This window comes from Ochotona princeps, chromosome 16, assembly GCF_030435755.1.
Source record: "Ochotona princeps isolate mOchPri1 chromosome 16, mOchPri1.hap1, whole genome shotgun sequence".
In the NCBI taxonomy this organism is placed as follows: Eukaryota; Metazoa; Chordata; class Mammalia; order Lagomorpha; family Ochotonidae; genus Ochotona; species Ochotona princeps.
Genome location: NC_080847.1, coordinates 24,975,550 through 25,003,471, shown reverse-complemented (window position 1 = coordinate 25,003,471; position 27,922 = coordinate 24,975,550). Strand labels below are relative to the sequence as shown.

Sequence of the window (27,922 nt, the reverse complement as noted above, 5' to 3'; positions counted from 1 at the left end):
CCATTTGGAGCACTCAGTTCAGTGGCACTGAGTGCCCATACATTGCTGTAATCATCATCAACACCCCGTTCTAGAAGTTCTTCATCATCCCAACTGAAACGCTGCACCCATTAAACAAGAGCGCTCCGTTCTGCCCTCCTTTCAGCTTCAGTTACAATTACTCGACTTCCTGTCTCGATGCATTTGCTTACTCAAGGTGTCTCAGCAAGCAGCATTGTATAGAATCTGTCCTTTTTCTGTCCAGTTCACTTGATTTAACATTGATGTTTTCAAGGTTTACCCACGTTGCAATATCCACTAGTTTTAATCCCTTTTAGGGCAGACTAATATTCCATTTACATATGAGAGTTCTTTAAGCAGCTCATGGAAAACCTATATTTTGGAAAATTATGCAAAGATTTCAAAATCAAATAAACTTATCTTTACATTCCATTCCATTATTCAAACTTTTTGAAGTCCCTTCATATGAACCTCAATTTACTTATTCATTCATTCTGTGATTGACATTTGCTTGTCTCCATCTTTTGGCTATTATAAAAGTGCTGATACGAATGTGGGATTCTAAGTATCTTCTTGCATGCCTGTTTTCAATCCTTCTTGGTGTGGGACAGACGGCAGCTCCACATTTGACTTACAAAAATAATAAACAAATAAAACAACCCCACCGAAAAACATTAGCACTAGAATTCCTTTTAAAAATGGTACTGCTGAGGACTGTTTGCTTCTGGCTCACTCAGCTGGTCTGCACGCTGTTTCCTATTCTCTTAACAGAGATAAAAGCAATGAGAGCCACCATGTATTGAGTGATGATTATGGAAACTTGGTGTCCCCAGGGTTTCTAACTCAGTAGGTCTGGGGTGAGGCCTGCACATTTGCAATACTAGTACGTTCTTGGCTGTTGCTGTTGCTGTGGCGGCAACAGTAATGCACATTTTTCTAATTGTTAACTGGGATCAGGAAATAGTGAACCCTGCTGTGTTAAGCGCTCTGGGAAAAAGGCACACTTTGGCCACCTCAGTGCAGGTCAGTATCCTATGACCATCACGAGTGGATGTTCTGAAGCTCTAGAAGATATGTACACACATGCACACACACACACAGATCACAACTTCAAAACCTCAATTGTTAGTAATGATGGTTGTTACAAGGATCAGAATGCTTCAAACGTTTGCCTACTCATCCTTCATTCCAGCAGAAATATTTGTTGGGCCTGGCACGGTAGCCTAGTGGCTGAAGCCCTCGCCTTGTATGCACTGGGATTCCATGTGGGTGCCAGTTCTTGTCCCAGCTGCTCCACCTTCTTTCCTGCCTGTGGAGGGAGGAGACCCAGAAGCTCCTGGCATCAGATCAGCTCAGCTCCAGCCGTTGTGGCCGCTTGGGGAGCGAACCAGCAGGTGGAAGATTTTTCTCTCTGTCTCTCCTCCTCTCTGTAAATCTGACTTTCCAATAAAAATAAATAAATCTTAAAAAAATAAAAAATCGTTAAAAAAAGGAAATGATATTTGTTTAGGACTTGCTAGATGTTGCCACAGTTTATGGAAAATTTATGGCTTTTAGAGGATACAAAATTGGTAGTCAAATCCTTGATCTTCAGGTGCATACCATTATAAATATTGCTCTTATGTCTGCAAGTTGGGAAAAAAACTTGTATTTTCTATTAAAGTCATATGACAGAAGTAAGAACTGCAGATGGTTTAATTATAAAGAGTTGACAACCTAAAACCTTAGAAAACTTTGGTATTAAGGTGGTATCACCCCAGTAATCCCTACTTTTATTAATTTTTCTTCCCATTAGTAACAAAAACTGATAATCTATATCCTCTTCACCTATGAAATTTTTTAAAAGATCTATTTTATTTATTCATTTTTTTATTGCAAAATCAGATCTACAGAGAGGAGGAGAGACAGAGAGGAAGATCTTTTGTCTGATGATTCACTCCCCAAGTGAGCTGCAACGGTTGGTTCTACGCCGATCCGAAGTCAGGAGTCGGGAGCTCTTCCGGGTCTCCCACACGGGTGCAGGGTCCCAAGGCTTCGGGGCTGTCCTCGACTGCTTTCCCAGGCCACAATCAGGGAGCTGGATGAAAAGCAGAGCCCCTGGGATTAGAACCAGCACCCAAACTGGATCCCAGAGTGCGCAAGGCGAGGACTTTAGTCGCTAGGCTACAGTGCTGGGACCCCTATCCTCTCATTTTATGTACTTATTTTAGATGCCGGCATACACATTCCTTTTGTACACATGAATCTTTGCTGAATACGGCTAACCTACTCCACTTGTCTAGTGTTCAAATTGGAGACAGTGCGTGTTAACTGTTTTCAAAATTTTCCATTTGAATCAAAAAGTACATTTGGAAAAAAAAAATCACTGGCATTAACACTTAATGAGATTTTGACCTTCTGGGTCAAGTAACAAGTGAATGGTAAATAATTATATAAGATAATTACTTATTAAAAAAAGATTTAGGGAAATCCTTCCACCATAGCAATGCAAATCTAGTAATTTTAGAAAGAAGCATTTTCATTATGTTGTATTCAAATGACAAAAATAAAGGTAAAACCTTCAAGAAAGTTAGTATTATTTCTCAAATTTGTTGTTGACCTAGAATTTCATTTTTTCCAGAAACAATAGATACAAAACTGCATGTTTGCTTCTAACCGCAAAGCATATTCTTTCTCCTTTTCCCCAGAGAATCTCCTTGAAACTCCATTTACTGTGAAAATGTTCAGTAAAAAGAACTAGAAGCTAAAGAAAAGCATAGCAAATAGTTGCACTGAATTCACTTCTAAGAGATTATTGGTTTTCTTGCTGTTATCAAATTACTGATTTATTAGACATAAGCAACTTCAAAAATACAATTGGGCCTGGCGGCATGGCCTAGTGGCTAAAGTCCTCGCCTTGAACAGGCCGGGATCCCATATGGGTACTGGTTCTAATCCCGGCAGCTCCACTTCCCATCCAGCTCCCTGCTTGTGGCCTGGGAAAGCAGTCGAGGACGGCCCAAAGCCTTGGGACCCTGCACCTGCATGGGAGACCTGGAAGAGGTTCCAGGTTCCTGGCTTCGCATCGGCACAGAACCGGCCGTTGCGGCTCACTTGGGGAGTGAATCATTGGACAGAAGATCTTCCTCTCTGTCTCTTCTCTCTGTATATCTGACTTTCCAATAAGAATAAATAAATCTTAAAAAAAATACAATCATATAGTAAGGTACTTTGCACTAAAGAGAAAAAAAAAAAAACTAACAAAAAAACTGAAAACAATCAATCAACAGAAAACCCCAAAGAGACCTGAGTAACTATGTGAGAATGTACAGAAATCAGGACACTGGAGTTTTGTATCACAGGTTTGATCCAAGGAAGGATTTGTATTGCTCTTTAAGCAAATGGAAACATCTGTTCTGCTCCATGGCCAAGTGCCTCAATGTATAATCAATTTCTAAAAAACAATTTTGTGGCCAATGCAACTCAACATTCTACTGCTTACTTCTGCAAAAAAAAATTTTTTTTTCCTTGGGGTATCATCATTCAAATTAGTGACTCAACAGTTCCTTCATGACTAATGATATATATATTTTTTTTATGACTAATGATATTTTGATATGGTGTGCTTGCCCGTCACTTTGTAATTAATCTTTAGGAAGCCTGAGAGAATGTTTTTGGAAAGGTTTCTTTTCCATCCAGTGAATGAGAGGAAGGAGGAATCACACTTTTGCCCTGACCACACTTACTTACCATATGATTTCTCAACCATTTGTTTTACAGAGTTTGAGCTGAAACAGAAAGCACCTTGATGTTTAGGTAAGCAACAAATTGTGAAATTTAAACATCTTGCCTAAAATTGCCTAATTAGTAAGAGATTGTGATTAAACCAGATCTCTAATTTCTGAAGATTATTGTCTCACACAATGAACATAATTCTAAAAATGCCTTTTCCAAACCTTAGAAAAAGTCCTACATGCCTACACCATTTTTTTTACAACAGCATGACTATACATGTTCACTGAAGTATAATTTTTTTGTTTCAGATTTCTTTTATTTATGTATTTATTTATTTATTTACTGAGAGAAGGAGAGGTAGAGAGAGGGTGAGAGAGAACAGATGATTGTCTTGGTTTACTCTCCATATGGCATTTTGCCACGGCTGGAGATGAGTTAGTTTGAAGCCAGGAGCTTCTTCTGGGTCTCACAGGGACACCAAGACTTGATCCATCACATCTTTTGCTTTCCTGGGTCATAAGCAAAGAGTTGGATAGGTAGTGGACCATCCAGGACATGATCTGGTACCCAAATGGGATGCTGGCGCCATAGCTACTAGCTATGACGAAAAAACTCAGTGTTTAACTAACATCAGGGGGCCTATTTTGCTAAAGATAATGCTGCGATTCTCCATATTTATGGTTCATTTTAATGCAGGGCTCCTGGAGAATTTACTCAAGATCATGGTATGATTTTATATGATCACATTATATACTTACAAGTTTCTTACACTTGAGTGGTCCAGGTGTGTATGGGGCACTTTCTGGGTCTGAGTTGATCCCTGCCACTTCTATAACAAGTTAACTCTAACGGAACACATGCCTGCTGCTACGAGTGGATGTGTCGGCTCAATGATGGAAAGGTACAGTAAGCACTTCGGCTTTACTCAAAAGCCTGAGTATCTGGGTACTGGGATCTAAACACATACGTGATGGCATTGATCACAAAGACAATTAGGCAATTGAACAGTTGAATCCGATGATTCCCTTTGAAGTATTTACTATATTCTCCAGTTATATTTGCAGACCTACAGGACATTTTTCTACTTTCAAAGGAGTATAGTAGAACATCTAGAAACATTGTTTCTCTAATGTTTTTGTTTTCTCTTTAGTATTATTTCAGTTTTATGTTACTAAGCCTTAAGCTACAGGTGTAATTTTCATTAAGATTAATGATTTGATTAATTAAGCTGACAAGATTTCGATAAGTCTGTGTGAACTTGAGAGGATCGAACTTCATCCTAGTGCCTTCGACTTTTTTCATAGAACAAGACCAACAGAAGAGCCAATGACATACGTGAATTGTACATACATACCATTGCTATAGTTATAGTAAACCCACTGTCCACTCTTGGGCTTAGGGAGGGACACAGGTGTCTCCTCAGGAGGAAGACTGTAGAATCGGTACTCAACAAACAGCCGCTGGATAGTGGCATCCATGGTTACTCGAGAATCAGTGAGGCTCAGAGCTATGATCTCAACACGGATTTTTTCTGATGGCTGTGTAACGAGTGAAAACAATACCAAATTAAAAAAAAAAAAGGAAACAATCAGACCCAAAAGATGTTGTATTCTTTTCCATGCTTAATTTTAAATAATACCACAAGGCTAATAAATGTCTTTCCTGGAATGCATCGTACACTCGTGCATATTACACACGATAGATTAGATTATTCAAGACAATCACAGAGAGAATGAGCCGCTGATGCCCCAGGGTTTGAAGTGAACAGTGTCATGGCAGTTGTCTCCAGATCTACATTTGGGGCTATAAGTTATCAGGGGTGAGATCTTCATCTCTGATTGCTTTCAGAACGCAACATCAGCTGGCCTTATTTCAAAGCATGTAACAAAGTACATGTTGATCACTCCTTCATTTAACTATAGTGCCTGAGAAAGTCTCAGTGATTCGGGGATCAAAGCCTGTTGTATACTTTATAGCTATTAGCTAATATGTGATACTATATGAATCTATATTAAGGAGAGAGGAGACTGTACTTCTCATATATTCTGCCATAATATTCCATTTATTAAGTAATAAATTTTCAGATACACATTTTTTATATAATGCTTTTCTTGCAATTCAGGTTTTACTTTACTTTCACAGAATTAACAACTAAAACAATATTTGTCTATTTAACTTTCGCTTCAATCCTCGCTTAATAGATTTTGGTGTCACAGATACTATCATGAGTTACAAATGCTCCCTTGACTGAGGATTTTAAATAAGACTACGATTACACAGTTAGATCCCACCAAGATAACTCTACAGTTAAATTTGTTTTTTCAAATTTGTAATTTGTCTTTTATTGTCAAAATCTCCTTTTCCAAACCCAGAGACATGAAACTGTAAATTATATGACTTAGATCTGATGATAAGACCTGTTTATGGGGCTAGCTTTTTAGAAATGTATAATATAATGAAACTTAATGTGCAAACTCACTATAGTGATTATGCAGATATTTCAAAGCATGTAATATAATTAATCAAATTTAAAAGCGTAAGTATCCTATTGTAAAAAAATCCCCATGAAGAATAATTTCCACCGCTGTCAAGCCCCCTCAATATTTGATGAAGTAATTTTACCCCCTTCTTTCAAAAGACATTTTCTTTTATTATGTATTCTAAGACACTTTAACTAAAAACCCAAATCTGAATATTTCAATAAGGTTATTTTATTATTCAGTAGATTCATGGAAATTTTACTAGGATGACAGAGAAAACTCCACGCCATTCTGTCTCCACTAATACAGGTACAAGGCTGCAGCTGGCAATATTACTAGGATTAGCATAGTATGATGAAATATTTAAAGGAAATTTTTTTCTAAAACCTAATAAATCAAATGACTGCCAAATGTCATTAAAGTGATGGTCTTTGACTTGAATATGCTTTTCATATTCAAATTTGAAAAGAAAGAGATGAAAGCCTGGAAAGGTTACTCGGTTTCAACTAATAACCTCAAGCCCTCTCCGTACACGTGCATAAAAAATGAAGTTGGCTCTATTGTCTAATCTCCCTTCAGAAAGCCATTCCCTGCTTGCTGAAGACTACTTGGTAAGGAAAAAACCTAAATGATACTGTTTTTCCTTTAAAATGTCTTGCACTTGTCAAAAATACTGCACATACGTGTATCTTGTAATTCTAGGGTGAATGTAGCAAAACATATAATTGTTTTATGCCACTCAGAATTTGACAAACTTACAACTGTTGTAAGGATAACATCTTCCAAACATCTAGTTTTGCACTAAAGAATTAAATGACGGTAGCTATGAAAAGGAAGGAATATATATATATATATATATATATATATATATATATATATATATATAAATATAAATTTATGTTTATCTTGTGAGAATGGGAATTTATTTATCACCGGACTTACAGCAGAGACAAGACACCTTTTAAATAGGAGGGGGGGTCAAAATTATTTCCATGGTTATGCTATTAAAATGTATATTAACTATATTATCCCCACATGAAGCCTTGTATTATTGCAATAATCAAATGTCTCTCAAATAACACAACATGCAATTCTTCAAAATTTACAATATAATTCTAGATAAAAGTAGATTCTTGGATCACAGTCAAAACCCAAAAATCAGCCTCCAAATTCCCCCCAAAATAGCCTCCCAACCCCCTCAAAAACAAACAACCCCCAAAAACCATTTAGAAGAAAACCAGTTAAAAGCCTACTGTATTATTCAAAGGAATAAAAGTACCCTACAATTCATTCTCTGTGTGTGCATTCCTGTCAGGGTCTCTGTGTGTGCGCATACATGCACACACTGGCGCACGTGCGTGTTCTCTCTCCTGTTCCTCGTTATTTCTATCATATGTCCTGTTTAATTCTCTGGGCAATGACACTGACATAAGTTATCAGTTACCATTATGTTTGATGGTACATGTTTCAGCTTAAATCTGACAAAGGGATGTTTCTAATAGTGTATGTATCTAGGGAAGCCCTGAATAAAGAATTTCCAGACATTATGCATTTTGGCTAATGGTGGTAGACAATTTATTTTCAACACTGGGACATTTTAGGTTGTGTTCCTGCCCCTGTGAAACCAAAGTTCAACTACATCATGTATGTACAATAGGCAACTCCGACTCAACATGTCAGAAAGCAAGCCGTTACCTCTCCTCCCCTCTCTTGTCTTTCTGTAGATCCCCTCATTCTCTGATATTTCCTTCCTTGGCTACAACATCACCACCTACTTAGCTACCTGCACCCAGGAGATTGGATATTCTTTTATAATATGTTTTAATGCATATCCTATGGATCACCCAGCTCCTGCTCATTGTGCTTCCATTCCTGATAGATTTTTTTAAATAAAATATTTTATTTTTATTGCAAAGTAAAATATACAGAGAGGAGGAGAGACAGGAAAATCTTCCATCCAATGACTCATTCCTTAAGCAGCTACAACGACCAGAGCTGAGCCGATCCAAAGCCAGGAGCCAGAAGCTTCTTCCAGGTCTCCCAGGTGGGTGCAGAGTCCCAAGGTTTTGGGCTGCCTTCCACTGCCTTCCCAGGATCCTCCACTGAATTGTTAAAAGCATATTATTTCAGGGCCCGGCACAATAGCCTAGTGGCTAAAGTCCTCGCCTTGCATATGCTGGGATCCTGTATGGGTGCTGATTCTAATCCTGGCGGCCCCACTTCCCACCCAGCTCTCTGCTTGTGGTCTGGGAGAGCAGTAGAGGATGGCCCAAAGCCTTGGGACCCTACACCTACATGGGAGTCCCGGAAGAGGCTCTTGGCTTTGGAACAGCTCAGCTCCAGTGGTTGCGACCACTTGGGGAATGAATCAGTGGACAAAAGAGCTTCCTCTCTGTCTCTCCTTCTCTCTGTATATCTGACTTTCCAATAAAAATAAAAATATATCTTAAAAAAATAAGCATATATTTCAGACACTGTACCAGCTATGGGGACAGAAAGAAAAAACAAGATATGGTTTCTTTTGTCTTTTTTTTTTTTAAATCTCAGGAGAAGCTTTTTTGGATTCTTATGGGGTAATTAAATACAAGTTTCCAGGGCTAGTGTGGTGGCTCACAGGCGAATCCTCTTCCTGCAAGTGCCAGGTATCAGTTCGTGTCTCAGCTACTCTACTTCCACTCCAGCTGCCTGCTTATGACCTGGGAAAGCAGTGCAGAATAACTCAAGTCCTTGGGCCCGTGTACCCACTTGGAAGAGGCTCCCAGTTCCTGGTTTTGGATCAGCTCAGCTCTGGCCGTTGTGGCCGTGTGGGGAATGAAGATGCAGACGGGAAGTTCTTTCTCTGTCTCTCCTTCTCTCTCTAAATGTCTTTCCAATTAAAACAGATAAATCTTTAAAAATGTTTTCTAGTTATACAGTAGAAATTAGACGTAGCAAGAAGGGAGAAAGCAGAGAGGATTAACATAGAAGGAAACTGCAAGCAGCCTGTTGAGACAATCAACCCAGTAATCATGGGACTAGGGTCTTTGAGTACCACACAAAAACTAAGCATGGGCTTTTTTTTTTTTCAATGAAAATTTATTTTTGATGATGTTTACATAGTTGGTGGGAAGGGTCAAGGATTAGGGAGAAAATAGATGAAACCACTGTTTACAAATTTTCTTTTACTTCTGCCTGTGTCTAGGGGAGGGGGAGGAGATAAGGGGAGAAACCACACCCAGCCTCCAACTGCCTCAGTGCCCAGAGATGGGGAAGGGCCACCTGATGTCATCTAGGGTCCCTGATGTAGACCTGTGCATGGATTTCAAACGATTTCATCTTGTGTTTTCCGTGAACTTCCTGCAGAGACCTGGTATGGTTACCGTATCTCTGGTATGGTATGAAGTATTCTAGGAGGGAGTGACTCTGATATGATAGAGGCGTGAGACATTCTAGCCTTCAATTCAGCAGAGAGGAACCTTTTTTTTCCCCCCACCAAGGGCCGTGTGGATACTGACAACACCATCCACAGGCAATACATTATCAACTTAAAAATGATCCTGCACAGATGTACTGGATTTTGAGTCCCACCTGCAACCGCCTTTATGGGGGACAGACCAAATGACTTCTCGTGGATCTTGCATGGTTTGCTGGCAGGATGTCCTGTTCGCTGCTCTCTTGCCCACAGCCCCAACCATTGTTGGCAAAATTTTCTGCCTCGAAATCAATCAGGTATCACTTTCAAGCTTGACAATCTATCCCTCTATACTCTAGGCATCCCCTCAAACTGTTGTGTGCTGTTTACATTGCTTGATTTTTACATCTGTTGTTTATTCTGTCTGAAATAGCCTTTTCTTCCACCAGACAAAATCAGGCCCTGGAGACCTTTAATCACACATGTTCTCTTATGAGGGCACCGTCATTTCCAAGGGCAAGCTGGAGCTTCCTCAAGGGAGCCCTCCCTACCCATCTCTGTCATATTATTCCATGTGGATTTGTTTACAAATCTGCCTCTCTTCTTTGGACTGTGAACTCCTGGAGGGCAGAACCTTACTAAGCATACACATCTTCATCCAGTTAACACCGTCCCCAGTATCGGACACATGGCAGGCTCTGAAGAAAGATCCAATGATATAGAGAAGGCTGAACATCTTGCATATATTCAGAGTATCTTTTATATACATAAATTGACAGCACTCGTTAACACTGCAGTTATTACTGCTTTCTTCTCACTTAAAAACATTATGTTTATTCCATCTTAGAAAGTGAGAAGGTGTTAACTGTGGAAACCTACACAGCAATTATGCCATCCTGGATTTTAACTGAATAAGACTATCTAAAAAGGCCAATATTGTTCAATCTAGGTGATGGGGTACAATGATTTCAACTTTTCTGTATGCATAGTGTCTTTCATAAAGTTCAATTAGGAGAACTAGGAAGGGTAACATACTGACAGTGACAGAAGCAATTCCGTTCATTACTGTATGTTTCGAATTCCTAGGGCAACGTGACCGGAAAGCGGTCAAGCAATGAACATGGCCTTTCCCATCTGGTTTCCTCTTTCTTGGTGAGAACTTTTGTTACTAGGTAAGACGCTGCTTTGCAAAACTTGTTTCCTTTTGTTTACCAACAGCCCTATTACCGTCCCTAGTTAGCACGATGTCAACATCAGCACGTAAAAAGAGCCTTTACAAATTCCGACTGTAGTGAACACAAGTCACACACTTACTGAAATGAGAACTGCATGCAACTGCTTTTTGGTTGTCTGCATAAATGGACACTACACATTCTGTGACTGAATGATCTAGAAACGTGATGACAGCTGGTCTTACTCTCAGAGAAAAAGAAATTACAGGTTTCAATGATTTTGGCTCAATGCCACTATTTCTTCCCAACTGATGTTAATTCACATTTAGGTCATATTTTTCTATAGTGTTTACTTAAGCTTATTATTGGCATTGCATAAAAGTTCATGCTTTGCTTTAGAGGATAGTGGTGAGCTGTTCCTCTGGTTCCTGCCATCACAGCCGTCATACTGGGGTTGGACTGCTAGCTTTTCTAAAATTGAATGCAACCTGACAACTCTAGGTACCATGTTGTGTAAGTAGCATTGGCCGATGATAAGGGTTTCCCAGCTTCTATCATTCAGCTAGCTTTAAAATGAATATGTTGAGATAACAGGTGTATTTAATTTCCACAAGTTAAACAGGCATTTCTTCCTTATTATGAAATGCTTTGGACTGGAAAATACGGAGAAAAATTTGGCATATTCAAAGGCTCATGTTCTTCAACAGATGTAACCATTTTGCTCAATCTGAGTCAAACCTTTCTATTGTTGTTGAAGAAATAAAACATTTCAGATACAGGTAAAGCCCTCACCTGCCAAGTCCTTATCCTCCTTGCTCATTCCCCAGAGGTTAACTAGAAGTAGTTTGCATTCCAAATATGCTTTGTATTTTTTTGCTACTACATGTATATGTACTTAAGCAACATGCAGGAGTTTTAAATTTTCTGCTCATGTTCTATCAACTATTTTGCAACTTGTTTCCTCCTTAACACTGTTTTTGAGACTTATTCATACCTATTATTCATATCTGATTAATTTATATTATATACAATTCCATGTATATGGCATATATAATCTTTTTTTTTTTAAGATTTATTTTATTTTGATTACAAAGTCAGATATACAGAGAGGAGAGACAGAGAGGAAGATCTTCCGTCCGATTCACTCCCCAAGTGAGTGTAACGGCCGGTGCTGTGCCGATCCAAAGCTGTCCTCAACTGCTTTCCCAGGCCACAAGCAGGGAGCTGGATGGGAAGTGGAGCTGCCAGGATTAGAACCGGCGCTCATATGAGATCCCGGCGTGTTCAAGGCGAGGACTTTAGCCGCTAGGCCATGTCGCCGGGCGCGGCATATGTAATCTTTATATACTCACCTAGCTATTGATGAACAATTAAGTTGTTTCTGTCATTATGCTGCACTGCAAATACTTAGTATGCTTTCTTTTCTTTTTTTTTTAAAGATTCATTTTCTTTTTTTTTTTTTTTAATTAATTACGTTGCATTATGTGACACAGTTTCATAGGCTCTAGGATTCCCCCAACCCCTACCTGTGTCCTCCCCCCATGGTGGATTCCTCCACCTTGTTGCAGTATTACAGTTCAAATTCAGTCAAGATTCTTTCTTTGCAAACAGATACCAAGCATAGAGTCCAGCATCTTATTGTCCAGATAAATTCATCAGTTTCTTGGGGAGACCATCTCTGATCTGAAGGTAGAGCTGGCAGAATATCATCCCGATCAATTGGAAGCCCCAGAACAACATCAACAACAATTTACAACATTATGGAATTAACTGACATGGTATTGAGTAACAAATATGTTAAAAAATGCAAATTCTTAACCACATCCTATGACTACTTCATTGACATTTCAATTATTGTTTGTACACAGAACCGGTTGCTATACACCTTAAAGTGGTTATAGGGTACTATTCAGCTGTCTCTTGTCTATTTTCATTTTAGTATTTAGCAGCTTGTTGTGTTAAAGCATAATTTTGCTGAACGTGGCAGATTTTAGGATAGTCTAAACTGACTTATAACTCGAACAAGGCATATGTCAACAGTTGAGGTGCAGAACAGTTTTAGGAGGGGTGTGCAGAGAAATCCTCAATACCCTAGTGAGGAGTGACTAATCTTTGTGTCCTACCTAGTAAGGTATATGAGGATCCACACTGACCGTTTCCTGTTTGGTTCTAAGCTTTCCTTGTATTTCTCTGACTATTGACTATCTGTTCTAATTTTTTGGGGGGCCCCCCTCCGGAGCACCCTGATGGTCATTGCAAGAGAGGGTGGGGATCTAAAGTTGGAACTAAGTAAGGACCAGAAAAAGCTCCCCTCCCTAGTCCCGAAGAAAGTTCACTGTTTTTCTGTTTCTGCGGACTGCTCAGGGCTCGTGGCTGTTATTCCGATGACTTTGGATCTAAAGATTCATTTTCATTGGAAACTCAGATATACAGAGAGGAGGAGAGACAGAAAGATCTTTTGTCTGCTGATTCATTCCTCAAGAGACTGCAATGGCCAGAGCTGAGCCAAAGACAGGAGCCAGGAGCCTCTTCCGGGTCTCCCACACTGGGTGCATGGTCCCAAGGCTTTGGGCCCTCCTCCACTGCTTTTTCAGGCCTCCAGCTGGGAGCTGGATGGAAGCAGGGCCACCAGGATTAGAACCAGTGGTCATATGGGATGCCGGCGCGTTCAAGGAGAGGACTTTAACTGCTAGGCTACCGTGCCAGGCCCTTAGGATGCTTTCTTGTACACATGCATGTGTCCCTTATTTTGGGTAACCAGTATGAGAAATTCACTTTTAAAGGATGATCAAATTAATATTCAAATAATTATACCAATCTACTCATTTTTATCACTATGTAAGAACACATTTTGTATGTGTGTATTAGTGCGTGGACAGATACAGGTAAAGCATGTACAATTTGGTACTAACTGCAAAACATAATGATAAAATGAAAGTAGAAGGCAATGAGCTATGTCTACATCTTTGAAACATTCATATTTTAACTGGTGAGCTCTAAGAAAGTTTAGAATACTTGGTTCAGACACACTCACTACTGGTATGGACAGACCTGTCTGTAGGTGAGGAAGGGATGTCTATTAATGAAGACTCTGAAGATGGGCATAGACATAATTATCTCAAAGAGTCAAAACCTTCCCTTGATTTCACAGGAATCAACACAGTATCCTCTTATTAGGAATCACATCCCCTCATCCGGCAAGTTTTCACAGAAAGGTTTTGGCTTTCTAAACAGTCTCTCTTGAGAGAAGTAAGAGCACACAGAAGGCTGATGTCACCAGAAACTAAAACTTCCAAGATAATGTTTTTAACAAACAAAACAGAACAAATTCAATTTTCATCAGCTGCAGAAGCCTGTCTTTTTAGCATGTGCTGCTCAGGAGAACTACATTGAACAAAGAATGTAAATTTTGAAAACTTCAGTGATAGTAGGGTCAAAATCTCGGTCAGGGTCAAGACTGCTTATTTTTAGAATGCTGTTATGGTGACTTTTTTTTAAAAATTATTTATTATTTATGTTATGGTGACTTTTAAACAACATGTAAATGACTGTGTACACAATGGTCAGCAAATTATAAAGCTCGTTGGTGCATTTTAAATCGGTAGTTGGGAATTATTCCCTGTTCTAATACACCTGAGAGACGTGACACAAGTCCATCATTAACTGCAGTTTACTAAGGCAGGAATGTGAAGGCAGGAGAGAATTTTTTAAACCACTCTCATTTCAGGTAATTTGGATATGCCACTCCACCTTCACTATCAGTGAGAACGGATGTTGTAGATTTTGACTGAACATTAGAATTTCCAGGATAGCACCTGACAACATTCTGATTTAATGTTCCTATCTAGGTGGGGTTTGGACCAGGGAACATTTTAAAAAGCTCCCTGAGTGATTTTTTTTTGAAAAATGATTGCTTTTATTTGAAAAGTAGAGTTAGAGAGAGGGAGGGAGAGAGAGAGATAGAGAGATATTGTCCACTTGCTGGTTCACTCCCAAAATGACTGCAATGGCTGGGGCTGGACCAGGCTGAAGCCAGGAGCCAGGAACTTCTTTGGTTCTCTCTCCTGGGTGCAGGGATCCAAACACTTGCATCGATCTTCTGGTGCTTTCTGAGGCACATAAGCAGGGGGACAGATTGGAGGTCGTGCAGCTGGGACTCAAACCAGCACCCATATGGGATGCCATCGCTGTTGGCAGTAGAGTCACTCCGTAAGTGACTCTAAGGTGCAGTGAAGGATGTAAAGCTGTGTTTCTCAGCATACCCCACCCAGCATCAAGCAATAAAATATAATTTGCAGGGATTCTTCCCTCTGCAATCTGTAGGCCTAGGGTAGTGCCCAAGACCGCTACTGATGGTGCTGTTGTAGGGATCATATGAAAGAACGCTCTCAACCAAAAGGAACCCACCCTGCATATCCTAACCCTTCAAACTTATTTACAGAAAAACTCTCACAGTATTCCTTTTAATCTATTTCTTTAAAGAAACATTTTAGTACACAATTAGCTAACCAATTATTTCCTTTCTAGAGGTCATCTCTATGCTTATCACTAAAATTAACCCAATAATACATACACATTATGGCATTACAGGCTATATGCTCTCTGTTGCAAGTACTCAATTTTCATCCTATCTATGAGCAATATATAAATGAACGAATGGCTGCTTTCCAATAAAGTTTATTTATGAAAACAGGAAGAAGACAGAATCTGGCACATGGGCCACTGTGGGCTGACACCAGCCCTAAAAATAATCACTGCTAATAGTGACATATATCCTTCCACACAACGTTTTTGCTTATGCAAACCAAAATGTTACATCTGCATGTTCTTGTAAAGACGTATGTAGTGGCATGTGTTCCGCAGGGCAGTGCAGATGCCAGCTGGGACACCTGCACACCACACTGCAGAGCCTGGCTCCGCTTCTGTTTTCAGCTTCTCGCATATGTGCACCCTGGGAGACAACAGGTGGTTTCCAAGCACTTTCCCCGTTCATGGGAAACTCAGATCGAATCCCTGGCTCCTGGCTTTAGCAAGGTCTAATCTCAGTTTTTCAAGCATTTGGAAAGCATAATGGCAGATATGAGCTTTTTTTCTCAACCTGTCTGTATCTCTCTACCTTTTAAATGAAAATAAATCACACATAAAAGTACTTGTGAATATAATCCTTACTTCTTTAAAATGTAGTCATCAGGAGAATCAAGATGGCGGAATAGGGTAAGGACACATTTAAATGGACGGAGAAACATTTAGTCAGGATGAAGCAGAGAGGACAAATTCCAGGAAATAGGAAAGGACAGAACAACACCAGAGGGGTACCTGGAGACTGACAGACACAGGAAAGCAGCGGGCACAGCAGTGTGGTATTGTAGCGACTGATTCTCCAGCAGAATTCAGCTAAGGGCGATCTGAACTCCACCAGCATCTGGAACTCCACCAGCAACCAGGTGGGAAGGGACTTTCACTGGGAGCTCAGGAAGTGAACCCAGACAAAGATCTGTTCGTCCTGCTGGTCTGTTTGATTTGATCAGGAGCAGAGACAGAGCAGCAGATCCCAGACGGGCAGTGCAAGAACAGGGTGGATTTCATAGCCCAGTCAGCCCCCTAGAGCTGAATTGGGTGTCATTTTGTGTAAGGAAGAAAGGACAAGGGAAAGGACTGAGCATGTGCTGAGCTGGGAGTGAACTCATTTCTGTCTCAGTGAACTGCAACGACGTGGCATTCTACAGGTTCCACCCGGGGCAGGTCTGGGTAGCCCTCGGATCTGACGGCCAGCAGATCAAGAACTGTAGTAGTGGTATGTCAGGCGCCATTTTGTACACTGTGGCAATAGCTTTAGGACTGCAGGGGACAACAGTGAATTGCACATGTCCTGAGCTCGCAAGATCTGAGTTCAGCGAATTGCACTGGTCCCGCAGGAAAATAATACCAACTGTGGCATCGTAGGGGTGGCACCCAGACCTAATGTCCAACAGGTTTGGCAAGATCAGCGCCATCAACAACCTAACTATATAGGACACCTGGTGTCTCTCTAATCCTGGGACCTGCTCCAATCAGAAGTGGGAGAAAGGTTGCAGACACAACGCTGCAGCCTCACCACGGTATCACAGGAGGTGGAGAGTGGTGAGACAAGAGCTGGGGCTGTGGAGACCATGGTGGAAATCTAACATAAGAACTCAGACCTGGAACTCGCTGGGGTTGTGGCACAAGTGGTTGCAAGCAAAAAGTTGTGTACCAACTTCAATAAGTAAAATCGCATTGTAGACCTGTGGGTGACAAAACTTAGAAACCTGCCCCAAGGAGAAGACTCTGCTAACCAGAAGTGCAATGACCAAGAGCAAAAGAGACAAAGACACAATGAATATTACCGAAAACTCCCCTGCAAAGGAGCAAAACCCTATGCCAACCTCAGAGTTAACTGAGGAAGACATCGAGAAAATGGGGCACACAGAATCCATAAGACTCATTTTAAAGATTCTGATCAACAATGAGAAGCTCATGCAAGAGTTTAAAGAATTTAAGGAAGCAATAAAGCAAATCAAGGCTGAGATATCAGAAATTTTTGAAATATCAAACAATTTCTGATATATCAGAAATTAAGAACACAGTAGAGCAAATTAAAAGTACACTTGAGAGTCTCCAAAATAGAATGAAGCAAGCAGAAGAAAGAATCTCAGAATTGGAAGATATTTCCTGTCATCAGTGGGAAGCAAACAAAAAGCTGGAAACAGAGCTGGATCAGGCCAAAAAAAAGTATTCAAGAATTGAAAGACACTATTAAGAGGCCAAATATAAGAGTTATGGGAGTCCCAGAAGGTGCAGAAAGAGAAGCTGAGTTTGCAAATGTATTTAATGAAATAATAAAGGAAAATTTCCCTAATCTGGAGAAAGAATTGGGAAATAAGATCCAGGAGGGGCACAGAACTCCCAACAGGCTTGACCAAAAGCGATCTTCACCAAGACACATGATATTCAAGATCTCTTCAATTGAACGTAAGGAAAAGATCCTTAAATGCACATGTGAAAAAAACAAATTGACATATAATTTTTTAAATGTAAAATTATAAAAATGTAGTCATCAGCAAGGGTTAATTTCTTATCCATTATTTTTATTAGCTTATGTAAGAGTGTGTTGGGAGAAAATTAGAATTTTCATACACTACTATGTGCAAAAAGTTAAATTTAATCAGAAATGTTTGTATTGGCAAAAGCTCCCACAAGCCTAAGGGTCCGTGAAAAGGAGCTTATTTAAATAAATGTGATATAGCCATCGTGGAATATTATCCATTAAAAAGAAATACTGGGGCCTTGCGTGGTGGCCTAGCAGCTGAAGTCCTTGCTTTGAACCCACTGGGATCCCATATGGGCGTCGGTTCTGGTCCTGGCAGCTCCACTTCCCATCCAACTCTCTGCTTGTGGCCTGGGAGAGCAGTCGAGGATGGCCCAAAGCCTTGGGACCCTGAACCCATGTGGGAGACCTGGAGGAGGTTCCTGGATCCTGGCTTTGGATCGGCACAGCACTGGCCGTTGCGATCACTTGGGGAGTGAGTCATCGGATGGAAGACCTTCCTCTCTGTCTCTCCTTTCTGTATATCCAACTTTATAATAAAAATAAATAAATCTTGAAAAAAACAAAAAGAAAAGAAATACTGCCATGGAAAGATGTTCATGGTAAACTGGTAAGAGATAATTAAGTTGCAAAACATTAAAAAAAAAAAATAAGGTTTTATACGTAACTACTATCTGGGAGTAATTCAACATTGCTGGTTTTGTTTAAAATACGTTTTATTCCTCTCTGGCTCAAGCTAGCACATGTACAAAGCATTGAGATGTGTTTATTTTACCCACTGATAGGATTTAATATTTGATTGTGGAGTGATATAATAGTTTTTAATAGTCAGATTCTAGAACCCGTGAATTGCCTTTTGCACTTTGTCGAAGCCTAAACCATGTTTTGCAGAATCGTTACCGCAGTCACCTGGGAATGCCTGCTCTGCTCAGAGAGCCAGGTTTCCAGATGGAGGTGCCATTTCGTCCAATTGAATACGGCAGCTTTTACAGAACTGCCATTAGCAGCCACTGATAAAGAGAACGTGATGAAACAGGCTCTGCCCGGCACAGCTCGCTGCCCAGAGCCTGTGATGCCCCACTCTCACCTGTGGGCTCAGCGTAAGACATCTGTGAACTGAGGGCAACACACTGTGTTGTGAAAAATGAGAGCTGAGTCATTTAAATAAGATTTTAAAATGCGTAAAAGAAGGGCTGCTAGTTATTTTTTTTAAATGCCATAGCAAAGTCAAATTTGAATTTAATGTCTATTTTGAGGACTAAAACAAGGCTTTTAATCAATGTATTATACATCAAATTGATCCTGTTAACTTCTGATTATTCAAATTAATGAAATATTCATAGAGAAATGTCCAAAGTTTTCCGTTTCTCAGACTTTCATCCCCCGACCCCCATTAATTATCATGCCCAGAAGCTTTTCAGTAGAAGCAGCAGCCATCAGGCTGACGGGATCTGACAGGCCAGCAAGGCCCAATTACACTTGCGCTCTGTGCTACTTTGATGTCCGGGAAACGAAGAAAGATAGGGGCAAATTGGGTAGCATATTATGTTAATAACTTGATTTAATCCAGCCACTAAACTTTATGTAGCCCGTTAGAAAAGATGCTAACACTAATTATGCCACTTTGGAAAGGAAAGGAGGGGACAAGCGTTTCATACCAACAAAGTGAGGCTCATAAATGTTGTAAATGAAATGAAACAAAATGAAGTAATCTATGATTAATTATAGATCACAAGCACAAAGAAAAGACAAAGAACCAAGTAATATGTCAAAGTCCTGGGAAATCTGCTAGATTCCCTTCAAGGATCAACAGTTCTAAGAAATATCTATGAGCTGTCAGATTCTATAAAGTGAAAATAAGAAATGGAATCATCTCAAATTGCTTACCCAGTGTATTAGATAATTCAAATTCACAGTGTAATTAGCATAAATGATTTTTATCTCAGACACTATTCTAGTGCTAATTTTGTGACATTACAGGAAAGAGGCAATTTTTAACAAGTCTATAAAGTGAGGGTAACTATAAAGTATTACTTTTTAATTAGCTTCTCATTCTTTTACATTTACAACATAATCTTTTTTTTCAAAGATTTATATTATTTATATTGAGAACTCGGACATACAGAGAGGAGGAGAAACAGAGAGAAAGATCTTCCGTCCGATGTCTCACACCCCAAGTGACCGCCAGTGCTGCACCGATCCAAAGCCAGGATCCAGGAACCTCCTCCAGGTCTCCCACATGCGTTCAGGGTCCCAAGGCTTTGGGCCATTCTCCACTGCTTTTCCAGGCCACAAACAGGGAGCTGGATGGGGAAGCAGGGCCTTTGGTTCTAATCCCGGCGCCCATATGGGACGCTGGTGGGTTCAAGGCAAGGACTTTAGCCACTAGGCCACTGCGCCGGGCCCAACACAATCTTTTAAAATGCAAACCCAAACTGCAAACTATTGGAATAGATGGCTTATTTCCCACATTTACTGCTCCATCTTCAAGGTTTGCACTACAGCAAATGCTCAGCAAATATCTGTTCAATGAATGAGTGATCTTTCTACCCTGATTCCTTAAACAACCACGTGCTCTCACAGCCAGGGACTGTGCCTTTCTTTTCAGTCTTCCTGGGGCTCTCCACGTGTACCATAACTGGCCTGGCCCATCTTAAAATCTCTATGCATTCCACAAGAAGCCATGCCCCATCTTCTCTCCAATCCTCATACTTTTCGTTTCTTTAACCTACAAGGAATCTCCTTCCCCATTTTTGCCAAGCCCAAATCATCTACAACATGTTGCTCAAACTTTGTGACTCTAGGAAGTCTTCTGTGAGGGAGACTCCACATGCTGACTTAGCCCAGGTCTCAGATGGCCCTACAGCACCCAGCACTGACCACCAAGCTCTGAGATCGAGTTTCTTCAAAACCCTGAGCTCCCCGATGGAAGAGACTGCTCTTTTATGTCTGTCTGATGCACACAAGACGCCACTGAGGGATTATCTTTGTGCAAAAAAATTAGTGATGCAGAGAAACGAGGTTTACAATAAGAAAAAGAACACACAAAGCCTAGAGAGTCAGGGCAGGAGGTGAGTGGGTGAGGTCACGGGGATAGCCTCTGAGATTTCTGTTAAAACTCCACTCCAGGGGCCAGCGCTGTAGCCTTGAGTTGAAGCTGCCACCTGCTATGCCAGCATCTCATACAGGAGCTGGTTTGAGTCCCAGCTGCTCCGCTTCTGGTCCAGTTTCCTGTTCATGTGCCTGGGAAAGCAGTGGAAGATGCCTCAAAGTGCTTGGGATCTAGAATCCATGTGGGAGACCTGGAAGAAGCTTCTGGCTTTGCACTGGTCCAGCTCAGGCCATTGCAGCCAAACCAGGGAGTGAACCAGTGGAAGGAAGATTGCTCTTCTTCCTATCTGTAATTCTGCCTTTCAAATAAATAATTTCTAACAAGTCACTCAAGCTTCTTCTTTCTCTGAATTTTCTTCTGAGTCTTTTTTTTTTTAAAGATTTATTCATTTTTTTATTACAGCCAGATATACACAGAGGAGGAGAGACAGAGAGGAAGATCTTCCATCCGATGGTTCACTCCCCAAGTGAGCCGCAACGGGCCGAAGTGCACCAATCCGATGCCGGGAACCTGGAACCTCTTCCGGGTCTCCCACGCGGGTGCAGGGTCCCAATGCATTGGGCCATCCTTGACTGCTTTCCCAGGCCACAAGCAGGGAGCTGGATGGGAAGTGGAGCTGCCAGGATTAGAACCGGTGCCCACATGGGATCCCGGGGCTTTCAAGGCGAGGACTTTAGCCGCTAGGCCACGCCGCCGGGCCCTCTCTGAATTTTCTTAACTTTTTTTCACTTTTGGTTTTATTTTTCTGAACTTTTTTTTTATTGGAATGATTGGAAGCAAGTCACTTTCTCTCTTGAGATCTGTTAACCCATCCAGAAAGTGAGAATGGACTGGAAATGGCTAAGTATTCTTTAATCCAAGTATATGGCTCTGATTTTGATGACTAATATTGTCTCCTGCCACTGTTTCATGTTGTAATTTTACTGCTTGTCTTTTCAGAAGTATATCTTTCCAACCACCATGGCCTCTCCCTGAGGGAAGGGCCAGAATACTGTGTCCTCATCTCTGAGAAGAATGACCGCCACTGAGGAATGAGTAATGTTTGTACACTGCATGGATCAATATGGCCCTGGGTACCTGTCTCCATAGGTCCTCAGGGCTTAGTCAATAGCTCATTTCTCATGTTCATGTAGATAACCATAAAACCTGACAGAGAAGATGACACAGGCCTGAACAACAACTACTGGATCCAAGATTCTTAGTAAAAAGCTGTAACGGTTAGTCACACGCGGCCATGGAATGCTCAGACACATGGTCAAGTATTGTTCTGGGTGCAGCAAGTGGAGGCTTTTCAATGAGAGTTACGACTGAAGTGGTCGATGAACCAGAACAGAATTTGTTCCTTGATCTAAGTGGGTTTCATGCAATTAACTGAAAACCTATTAGGACAAAAACTCTGCCAGGAACTTCTGTCTGACTGTCTCTGGCCTTTGCTCATGGACTGTAATCTCAGTGTTTCCTGGGATTAAAGCATCAAGCCTTCTTTTTTTTTTTTTTAAAGATTTATTTTATTTTTATTACAAAGTCAGATATACTGAGAGGAGGAGAGACGGAGAGGAAGTGGAGCTGCCGGGATTAGAACCAGCAGCTATATGGGATCAAGGAGAGGACCTTAGCCACTAGGCCACGCTGCCGAGCCCAGCATCAAGCCTTCTTGGGTTCTGAGCCTTATGCTTTCAGATTAGAATTTAAACCACCTGCTTCTTGGTCTTCAGGTCTTTGGACACATTTCTTCTGAGTCTTTTTTTTTTTTTAAGATTTATTCATTTTTATTGGACAGTCAGTTATACAGAGAGGAGTGACAGAGAGGAAGATCTTCCATCCGTTGATTTACTCCTCAAGCGGCCACAATGGCCAGAGCTGAGCTGATCCAAAGTCAGGAGCCCAGAGCCTCTTCTGGGTCTTCCACGCGGCTGCAGGGTTCCAAGGCTTTGAGTCTTTCTTGACTGCAATGGGAAGTGGGGCTGCCGGAATTAGAACTGGCGCCCATATGGGATCCTGGCGTGTGCAAGACAAGGAGTTTAGCTGCTAAGCTACTGTGCTGGGTCCATCTTCTGATCTTGGGGTTTATCACTACATAATCATGTAAGCCTCTTACTTTAACAAACCTCTTTGTACATATGTATCTCCTATTGGTGACACAGTCAAGCACTGTCAATGACAGAGGCATTTTGAGAATGAGACAGTAAGTGAATAATCATTGTATGAACAGTGGAGCTGACTTACTCAAACAAGATGGCTACATCATGAGGCAATACAATCTTACGCGACCACTGTTGTATACGGGGCCTGCTGTTGACCACAGTGTCTTTCTATTACACATAACGGTACAATTATTTCTGCATAGATAGCTCCTACTGGTTCTGTTTACAGTTATGAAGCTAAATCCCACCACACAAAGGGCCCATTTTACCAATGACTACATTCATCGTAAAACTCTTCCAAAGAGGGTAGAAAATTCTATTTGTTTAATAAGATAATTTAACAAGTTCAGATGTGGTAAAGCAAAAACAAACTTAATTTAACTGAATGCTATAATTTAAAAAGTTCTCAGGTAATCATATCCAAGAGTCCTTCCTTGATTTACCAGTTTAGAACAATGAAGTTTCCATGTCTTAGGTGCCATGGGCTATTTTTATTATAATTAATCATTACATAATATAAGATAGATAGGATGTCCTATTTGTTTTTATCAAGCACAGAAATAACATGTACCTGTATTTGATAGAAGCATCAGTGATGAATGAAAAACTTTATCATTTTGTTTTGCAGACAGAGTAAGATAGAAAAATGTGAAAGAATTAAAGGAAGTATTGTGATTGTTACCGGTAAAATATAAATTGTTATGGGATAAGTAAAATTAATATTTTTAGAAAAATTAATGTAGATGTACAAGTTAGAACTTTTCTACTTACCCTTTCTTTGTATCCTTTTTCCTTTTAAAATAATGTTTTGCTAACAGCACATCTCCCAAATATATTTCTCAAAATTTCAGATTATATACTATTTTCCACCAATGTGCTAGAAAACATATCATGCCTACGTAAGATTATTTATCTTTTAATAAAGTCTAATTATTTGGCAGAGTTAAAATAACCTTAATGATTTATCAGAGAGCATATTTATATATGAGTGTTCTATGAATTCACATTATCAGTCTATTATAGTTTCAAACGACAACCTTTTATTTTGAATTTCTTAAAGTTAAGGTCTAATTTAACTCATCTTTGTACACAGGACCTGAAAAGGAGTTGAAGGAAGTCAGCTGATTTGATAAAGTTAACTAAAGCTTCTATGCTAGGTACTCATGACAAAAATAACATTTACATGGCATGAATCGTCAGATAATGAAATCATAAAACTTCTTGTGTTTGACCAAGATTATGATAATATCTCAAACATTTTCCAGAATGATTGTTGTCTTTGGATTTCCATGTATGAAGCCCAGTGTGCTCTGGGTGAGAAGGCAGACTGCCCCAGCATGTTTTGAGCTCGCGCCCAGGTACCGACCTCTTTGAAGCTCTCAGCGACAGGAGCTGGGATGATGCTGTCATCACTGTCTGAAGCTGATCTGTCTTCTTCAACTGTTAAGAAACAAAGGGTCACCATTATAAAGTTAGATCAACCACTTTTATATCTTGTAAAATACAGAGAAGCAAACACTCATCATGGAATAATCTTTTTTTTTTTAAAGATTTTATTATTATTGGAAAGCCGGATATACAGAGAGGAGGAGAGACAGAGAGGAAGATCTTCCTTACGATGTTTCACTCCCCAAGTGAGCCGCAACGGGCCGGTGCGCACCGATCCGAAGCCGGGAACCAGGAACCTCTTCTGGGTCTCCCACGTGGGTGCAGGGTCCCAAAGCCTTGGGCCATCTTCAACTGTTTTCCCAGGCCACAAGCAGGGAGCTGGATGGGAAGTGGAGCTGCTGGGATTAGAACCGGCGTCCATATGGGATCCCGGGTTGTTCAAGGCGAGGATCTTAGCCGCTAGGCCACGTCGCCAGGCCCATCATGGAATAATCTTAAGATAACTGTATGACGAGGGCCTGGCCATTGTGCTCACTTGGGAAGTGAATCATCAGACGGAAGATCTTCCTGTCTCTCCTCCTCTCTGTATATCTGACTTTGTAATAAAAATAAATAAATCTTCAAAAAACAAAAGATAACTGTATGATGCTCAGGTGTATTCCTTTTTTTAGCAGATATATTTACATATGTTATATTTTTAGAAAAGAAAAAAAGGCTGTAAATTCCAAGTTGACTTTCGGTAGAAGCAAAGGAAATAAACCAAATATACTTGTTATAGCATGATGTTAAAAAAAAGTTTTAAAGAGAAATATAAGCAGAACGTTTTCTAACAGTCTAACCAACAATACTGTGCGAAGCTTGATATTCTGAGATGTACGTAATTCTGTGAAATCATCTCCATGGTTAAGATAGCAGACACATCCATCGGACACAAGCTTCCTCAGGTCCCTGTGAAATCGATCCCTTTTGCTTCCCCTTTCCCATTTTTTGTTAAGATTTTTTTTTTTTTTTACTTGAAAGGGTTACAGAGAAGAGGAGAGACAGGGCAGAAAGATCATCTGGCCACTGGTTCATTCCCCAAGCGGCCGCTATGGCCACAGCTGAGCCGATCCAAAGCCAGGAGCAAGGAGCTTCTTCTGGGACTCCCACGCAGGTGCAGGGTGCCAAGGCTCTCGGGCATCCTCTGTTGCTTTCCCAGGCCACAGGCAGGGAGCTGGATGGGAAGTGGAACTGCTGGGATACGAAGTGGTGCCCATATGGGATCATGGTGCATGCAAAGCAAGGATTTCAGCCACTAGGCTACTGTGCTGGGCCCTTCTTTTCCATTCTTTCTTCCCCAGGCCCACTTAGTAGCTTTCTGTCAGTAAACCTATACACAGCTAGTTTGCTTCTTCTAGATTTTCATATAGATTTAGTTATACACGACTATTGTATTTTTTGGTTTAGGTTCTTAGTTTTAATTTTTAAAAGAGCAGGACCTCTAGAATAATACAGATGATAATACAGAACCCAAAGGGAACATAAAATTGTTCAAAACATACATTCGGAACATGATCAATAATACTACTTACAGTATTCTACTATAGAGCAACCAAACTGAAAGAATTAGAGATACGACAATTCCACTTAACTGTAACTAAGCATATGAAACTACATCCCACCACTTCTCAGAGAGATTTCAGGAATAATCCTACTATTACATGAAGATCTTCAATGACACATATTTGAACTGACAAAACAAAGCGAGGAGCTAAGTAAGTAGCAATTTTAAGAAAAAGTCACCTTCTGGTTCCAATTCCTCTGTGATTTCTGTTTCATCTTCGGAGGAAGCCGAGCTTTGCTCTGCAAGCTGACCCTCGGATAGTACAGACAAAACATCTTCTCTTCCTTCCTGCATCTGCTCAGTATTCTCCTGCGCCTTAGCAATGCTGTTTCTGTGTGAAACCTGAAGAAAGCAGGCATGTTTGTGTGTTTGTTATTGCTTGGATCACGTTCTAGAGCACTCCTGATGAACTCCATGGATGATAAAGCCTTTGAGACATCAATGTAAACCTGAGGCTTTGAGCAGGGTGATACACTGCATACATGACTCATCAGAGAACAACCACCTAACTTGAAAATATGCAGATAAACATGAATTTGAAATGTGCTAAGAATGAAATATGCATTCACCTCAAAATGATTTTTCCGTGAGGACTTTAATGCACATGTCTATATGGTACCTGCCAACATCAGTAGAAAGGTAGATGTTACACATGTCAGATTTCTGACCTTTCAATTGCCAAGGACTGTATGTAAAAAACAGGATAAATGCAGGGATTTCCTGAACCATGCCCAAATCATAAGACAGACCCTCTAAGCAAATTAAACCTTTCAAAATAATTTTAATACAAATGCATACCTCTGGAATATGTGAAACAGATGGCACAGTAATTTCTATTTCTGGTGTATCTTCTACTTTGGGCAAAATTGTCTTCCTATCTCCAGCATCAGTAGAAGTATCCTTTTATTAATGTGAAACATACATGTATATTATTATTTTATATTTATCACTAAATCTAAAGTCAATCTAAGACTTTCACATTTATATAGACGGACCAATAGAAATCGACAACAAAAATAATGACTTTTACATTTACACAGATGCACCAATAGAAATTGACAGCAAAAAAAGTTACTCATGTGACATAGAATTTCATGTATTTTAATACAACAGTCAGCATTCATTGAAGTATCTTTCTCTACAGAGTCACATCTTTAGATCAATTTAAGAACTGCAAATATGCTTTGTTGAAGCAGTGTAAAAGTTGAAAACAATGAAAATGTCCAACAGTAAACATTACTTAAAATACGGGCATGCATTGACATGTATGAGAGCTGAAAGGGATGTGGGACATACTAGACCAGCCTGCCGTAAATACTGGCAAGCACAGGAACCAAGGCAGGGGGCGGGATTGGTGGGAGCTATTGTGGGTTGCTCCGACTAGGCTGCAGCTCCCACTGGTTTGCATGAGGGATGAGCATGTGGTGGGCAGGACGGGGCTGGACTTTAACACCCATCGGTTCATGTAGAAGACAGGGCTGGAAACAGAACTGACCCAGCAGTTGCAACCACCAGCATGTGCATAGGTTGACTGGGGCGAAGGACTGTGCTGGAACCTGTACTAGCAAGCACACACAACAATCGGGTCTGGAATCATCTCAAAGTTTCTTTGGGGATCCCTCCATCTGAATTGATGGACTCAGAACCCCAACCATGAGGAGAAGCGCAGGTTCCATGGTCTGATTGTGGAGTGCATGTGTCAAAGCTGAGCCTCCTCAAGTGGCTCAGATGGAGCAGCGGACAGCATATCCAGGAATAATGGAGGATGTGGTAGTACACTGGAGCCTGCAGGGGACACTCGGCACCACAATAGGGGACAGAACAAACTGGTCAACTATCCCAGCCACATGT

General features: G+C 40.6%; 1 protein-coding gene across 2 annotated transcripts in view; it reads right to left on the bottom strand.

Annotated features, from left to right (window-relative positions):
* The window catches only part of RPGRIP1L (RPGRIP1 like), a 98,967-nt gene that overhangs the window by 9,183 nt on the left and 61,862 nt on the right, over nucleotides 1–27,922 (bottom strand). For both annotated transcript variants that reach the window (XM_004584117.4, XM_058674537.1), the window contains exons 20-23: nucleotides 26,870–26,971; nucleotides 26,251–26,413; nucleotides 24,446–24,519; nucleotides 5,069–5,252 (exon numbers count right to left, since the gene is read on the bottom strand). In XM_004584117.4, the coding sequence (XP_004584174.3) occupies nucleotides 5,069–5,252; nucleotides 24,446–24,519; nucleotides 26,251–26,413; nucleotides 26,870–26,971 (523 nt within the window). The remainder of the gene's footprint in view (nucleotides 1–5,068; nucleotides 5,253–24,445; nucleotides 24,520–26,250; nucleotides 26,414–26,869; nucleotides 26,972–27,922) is intronic.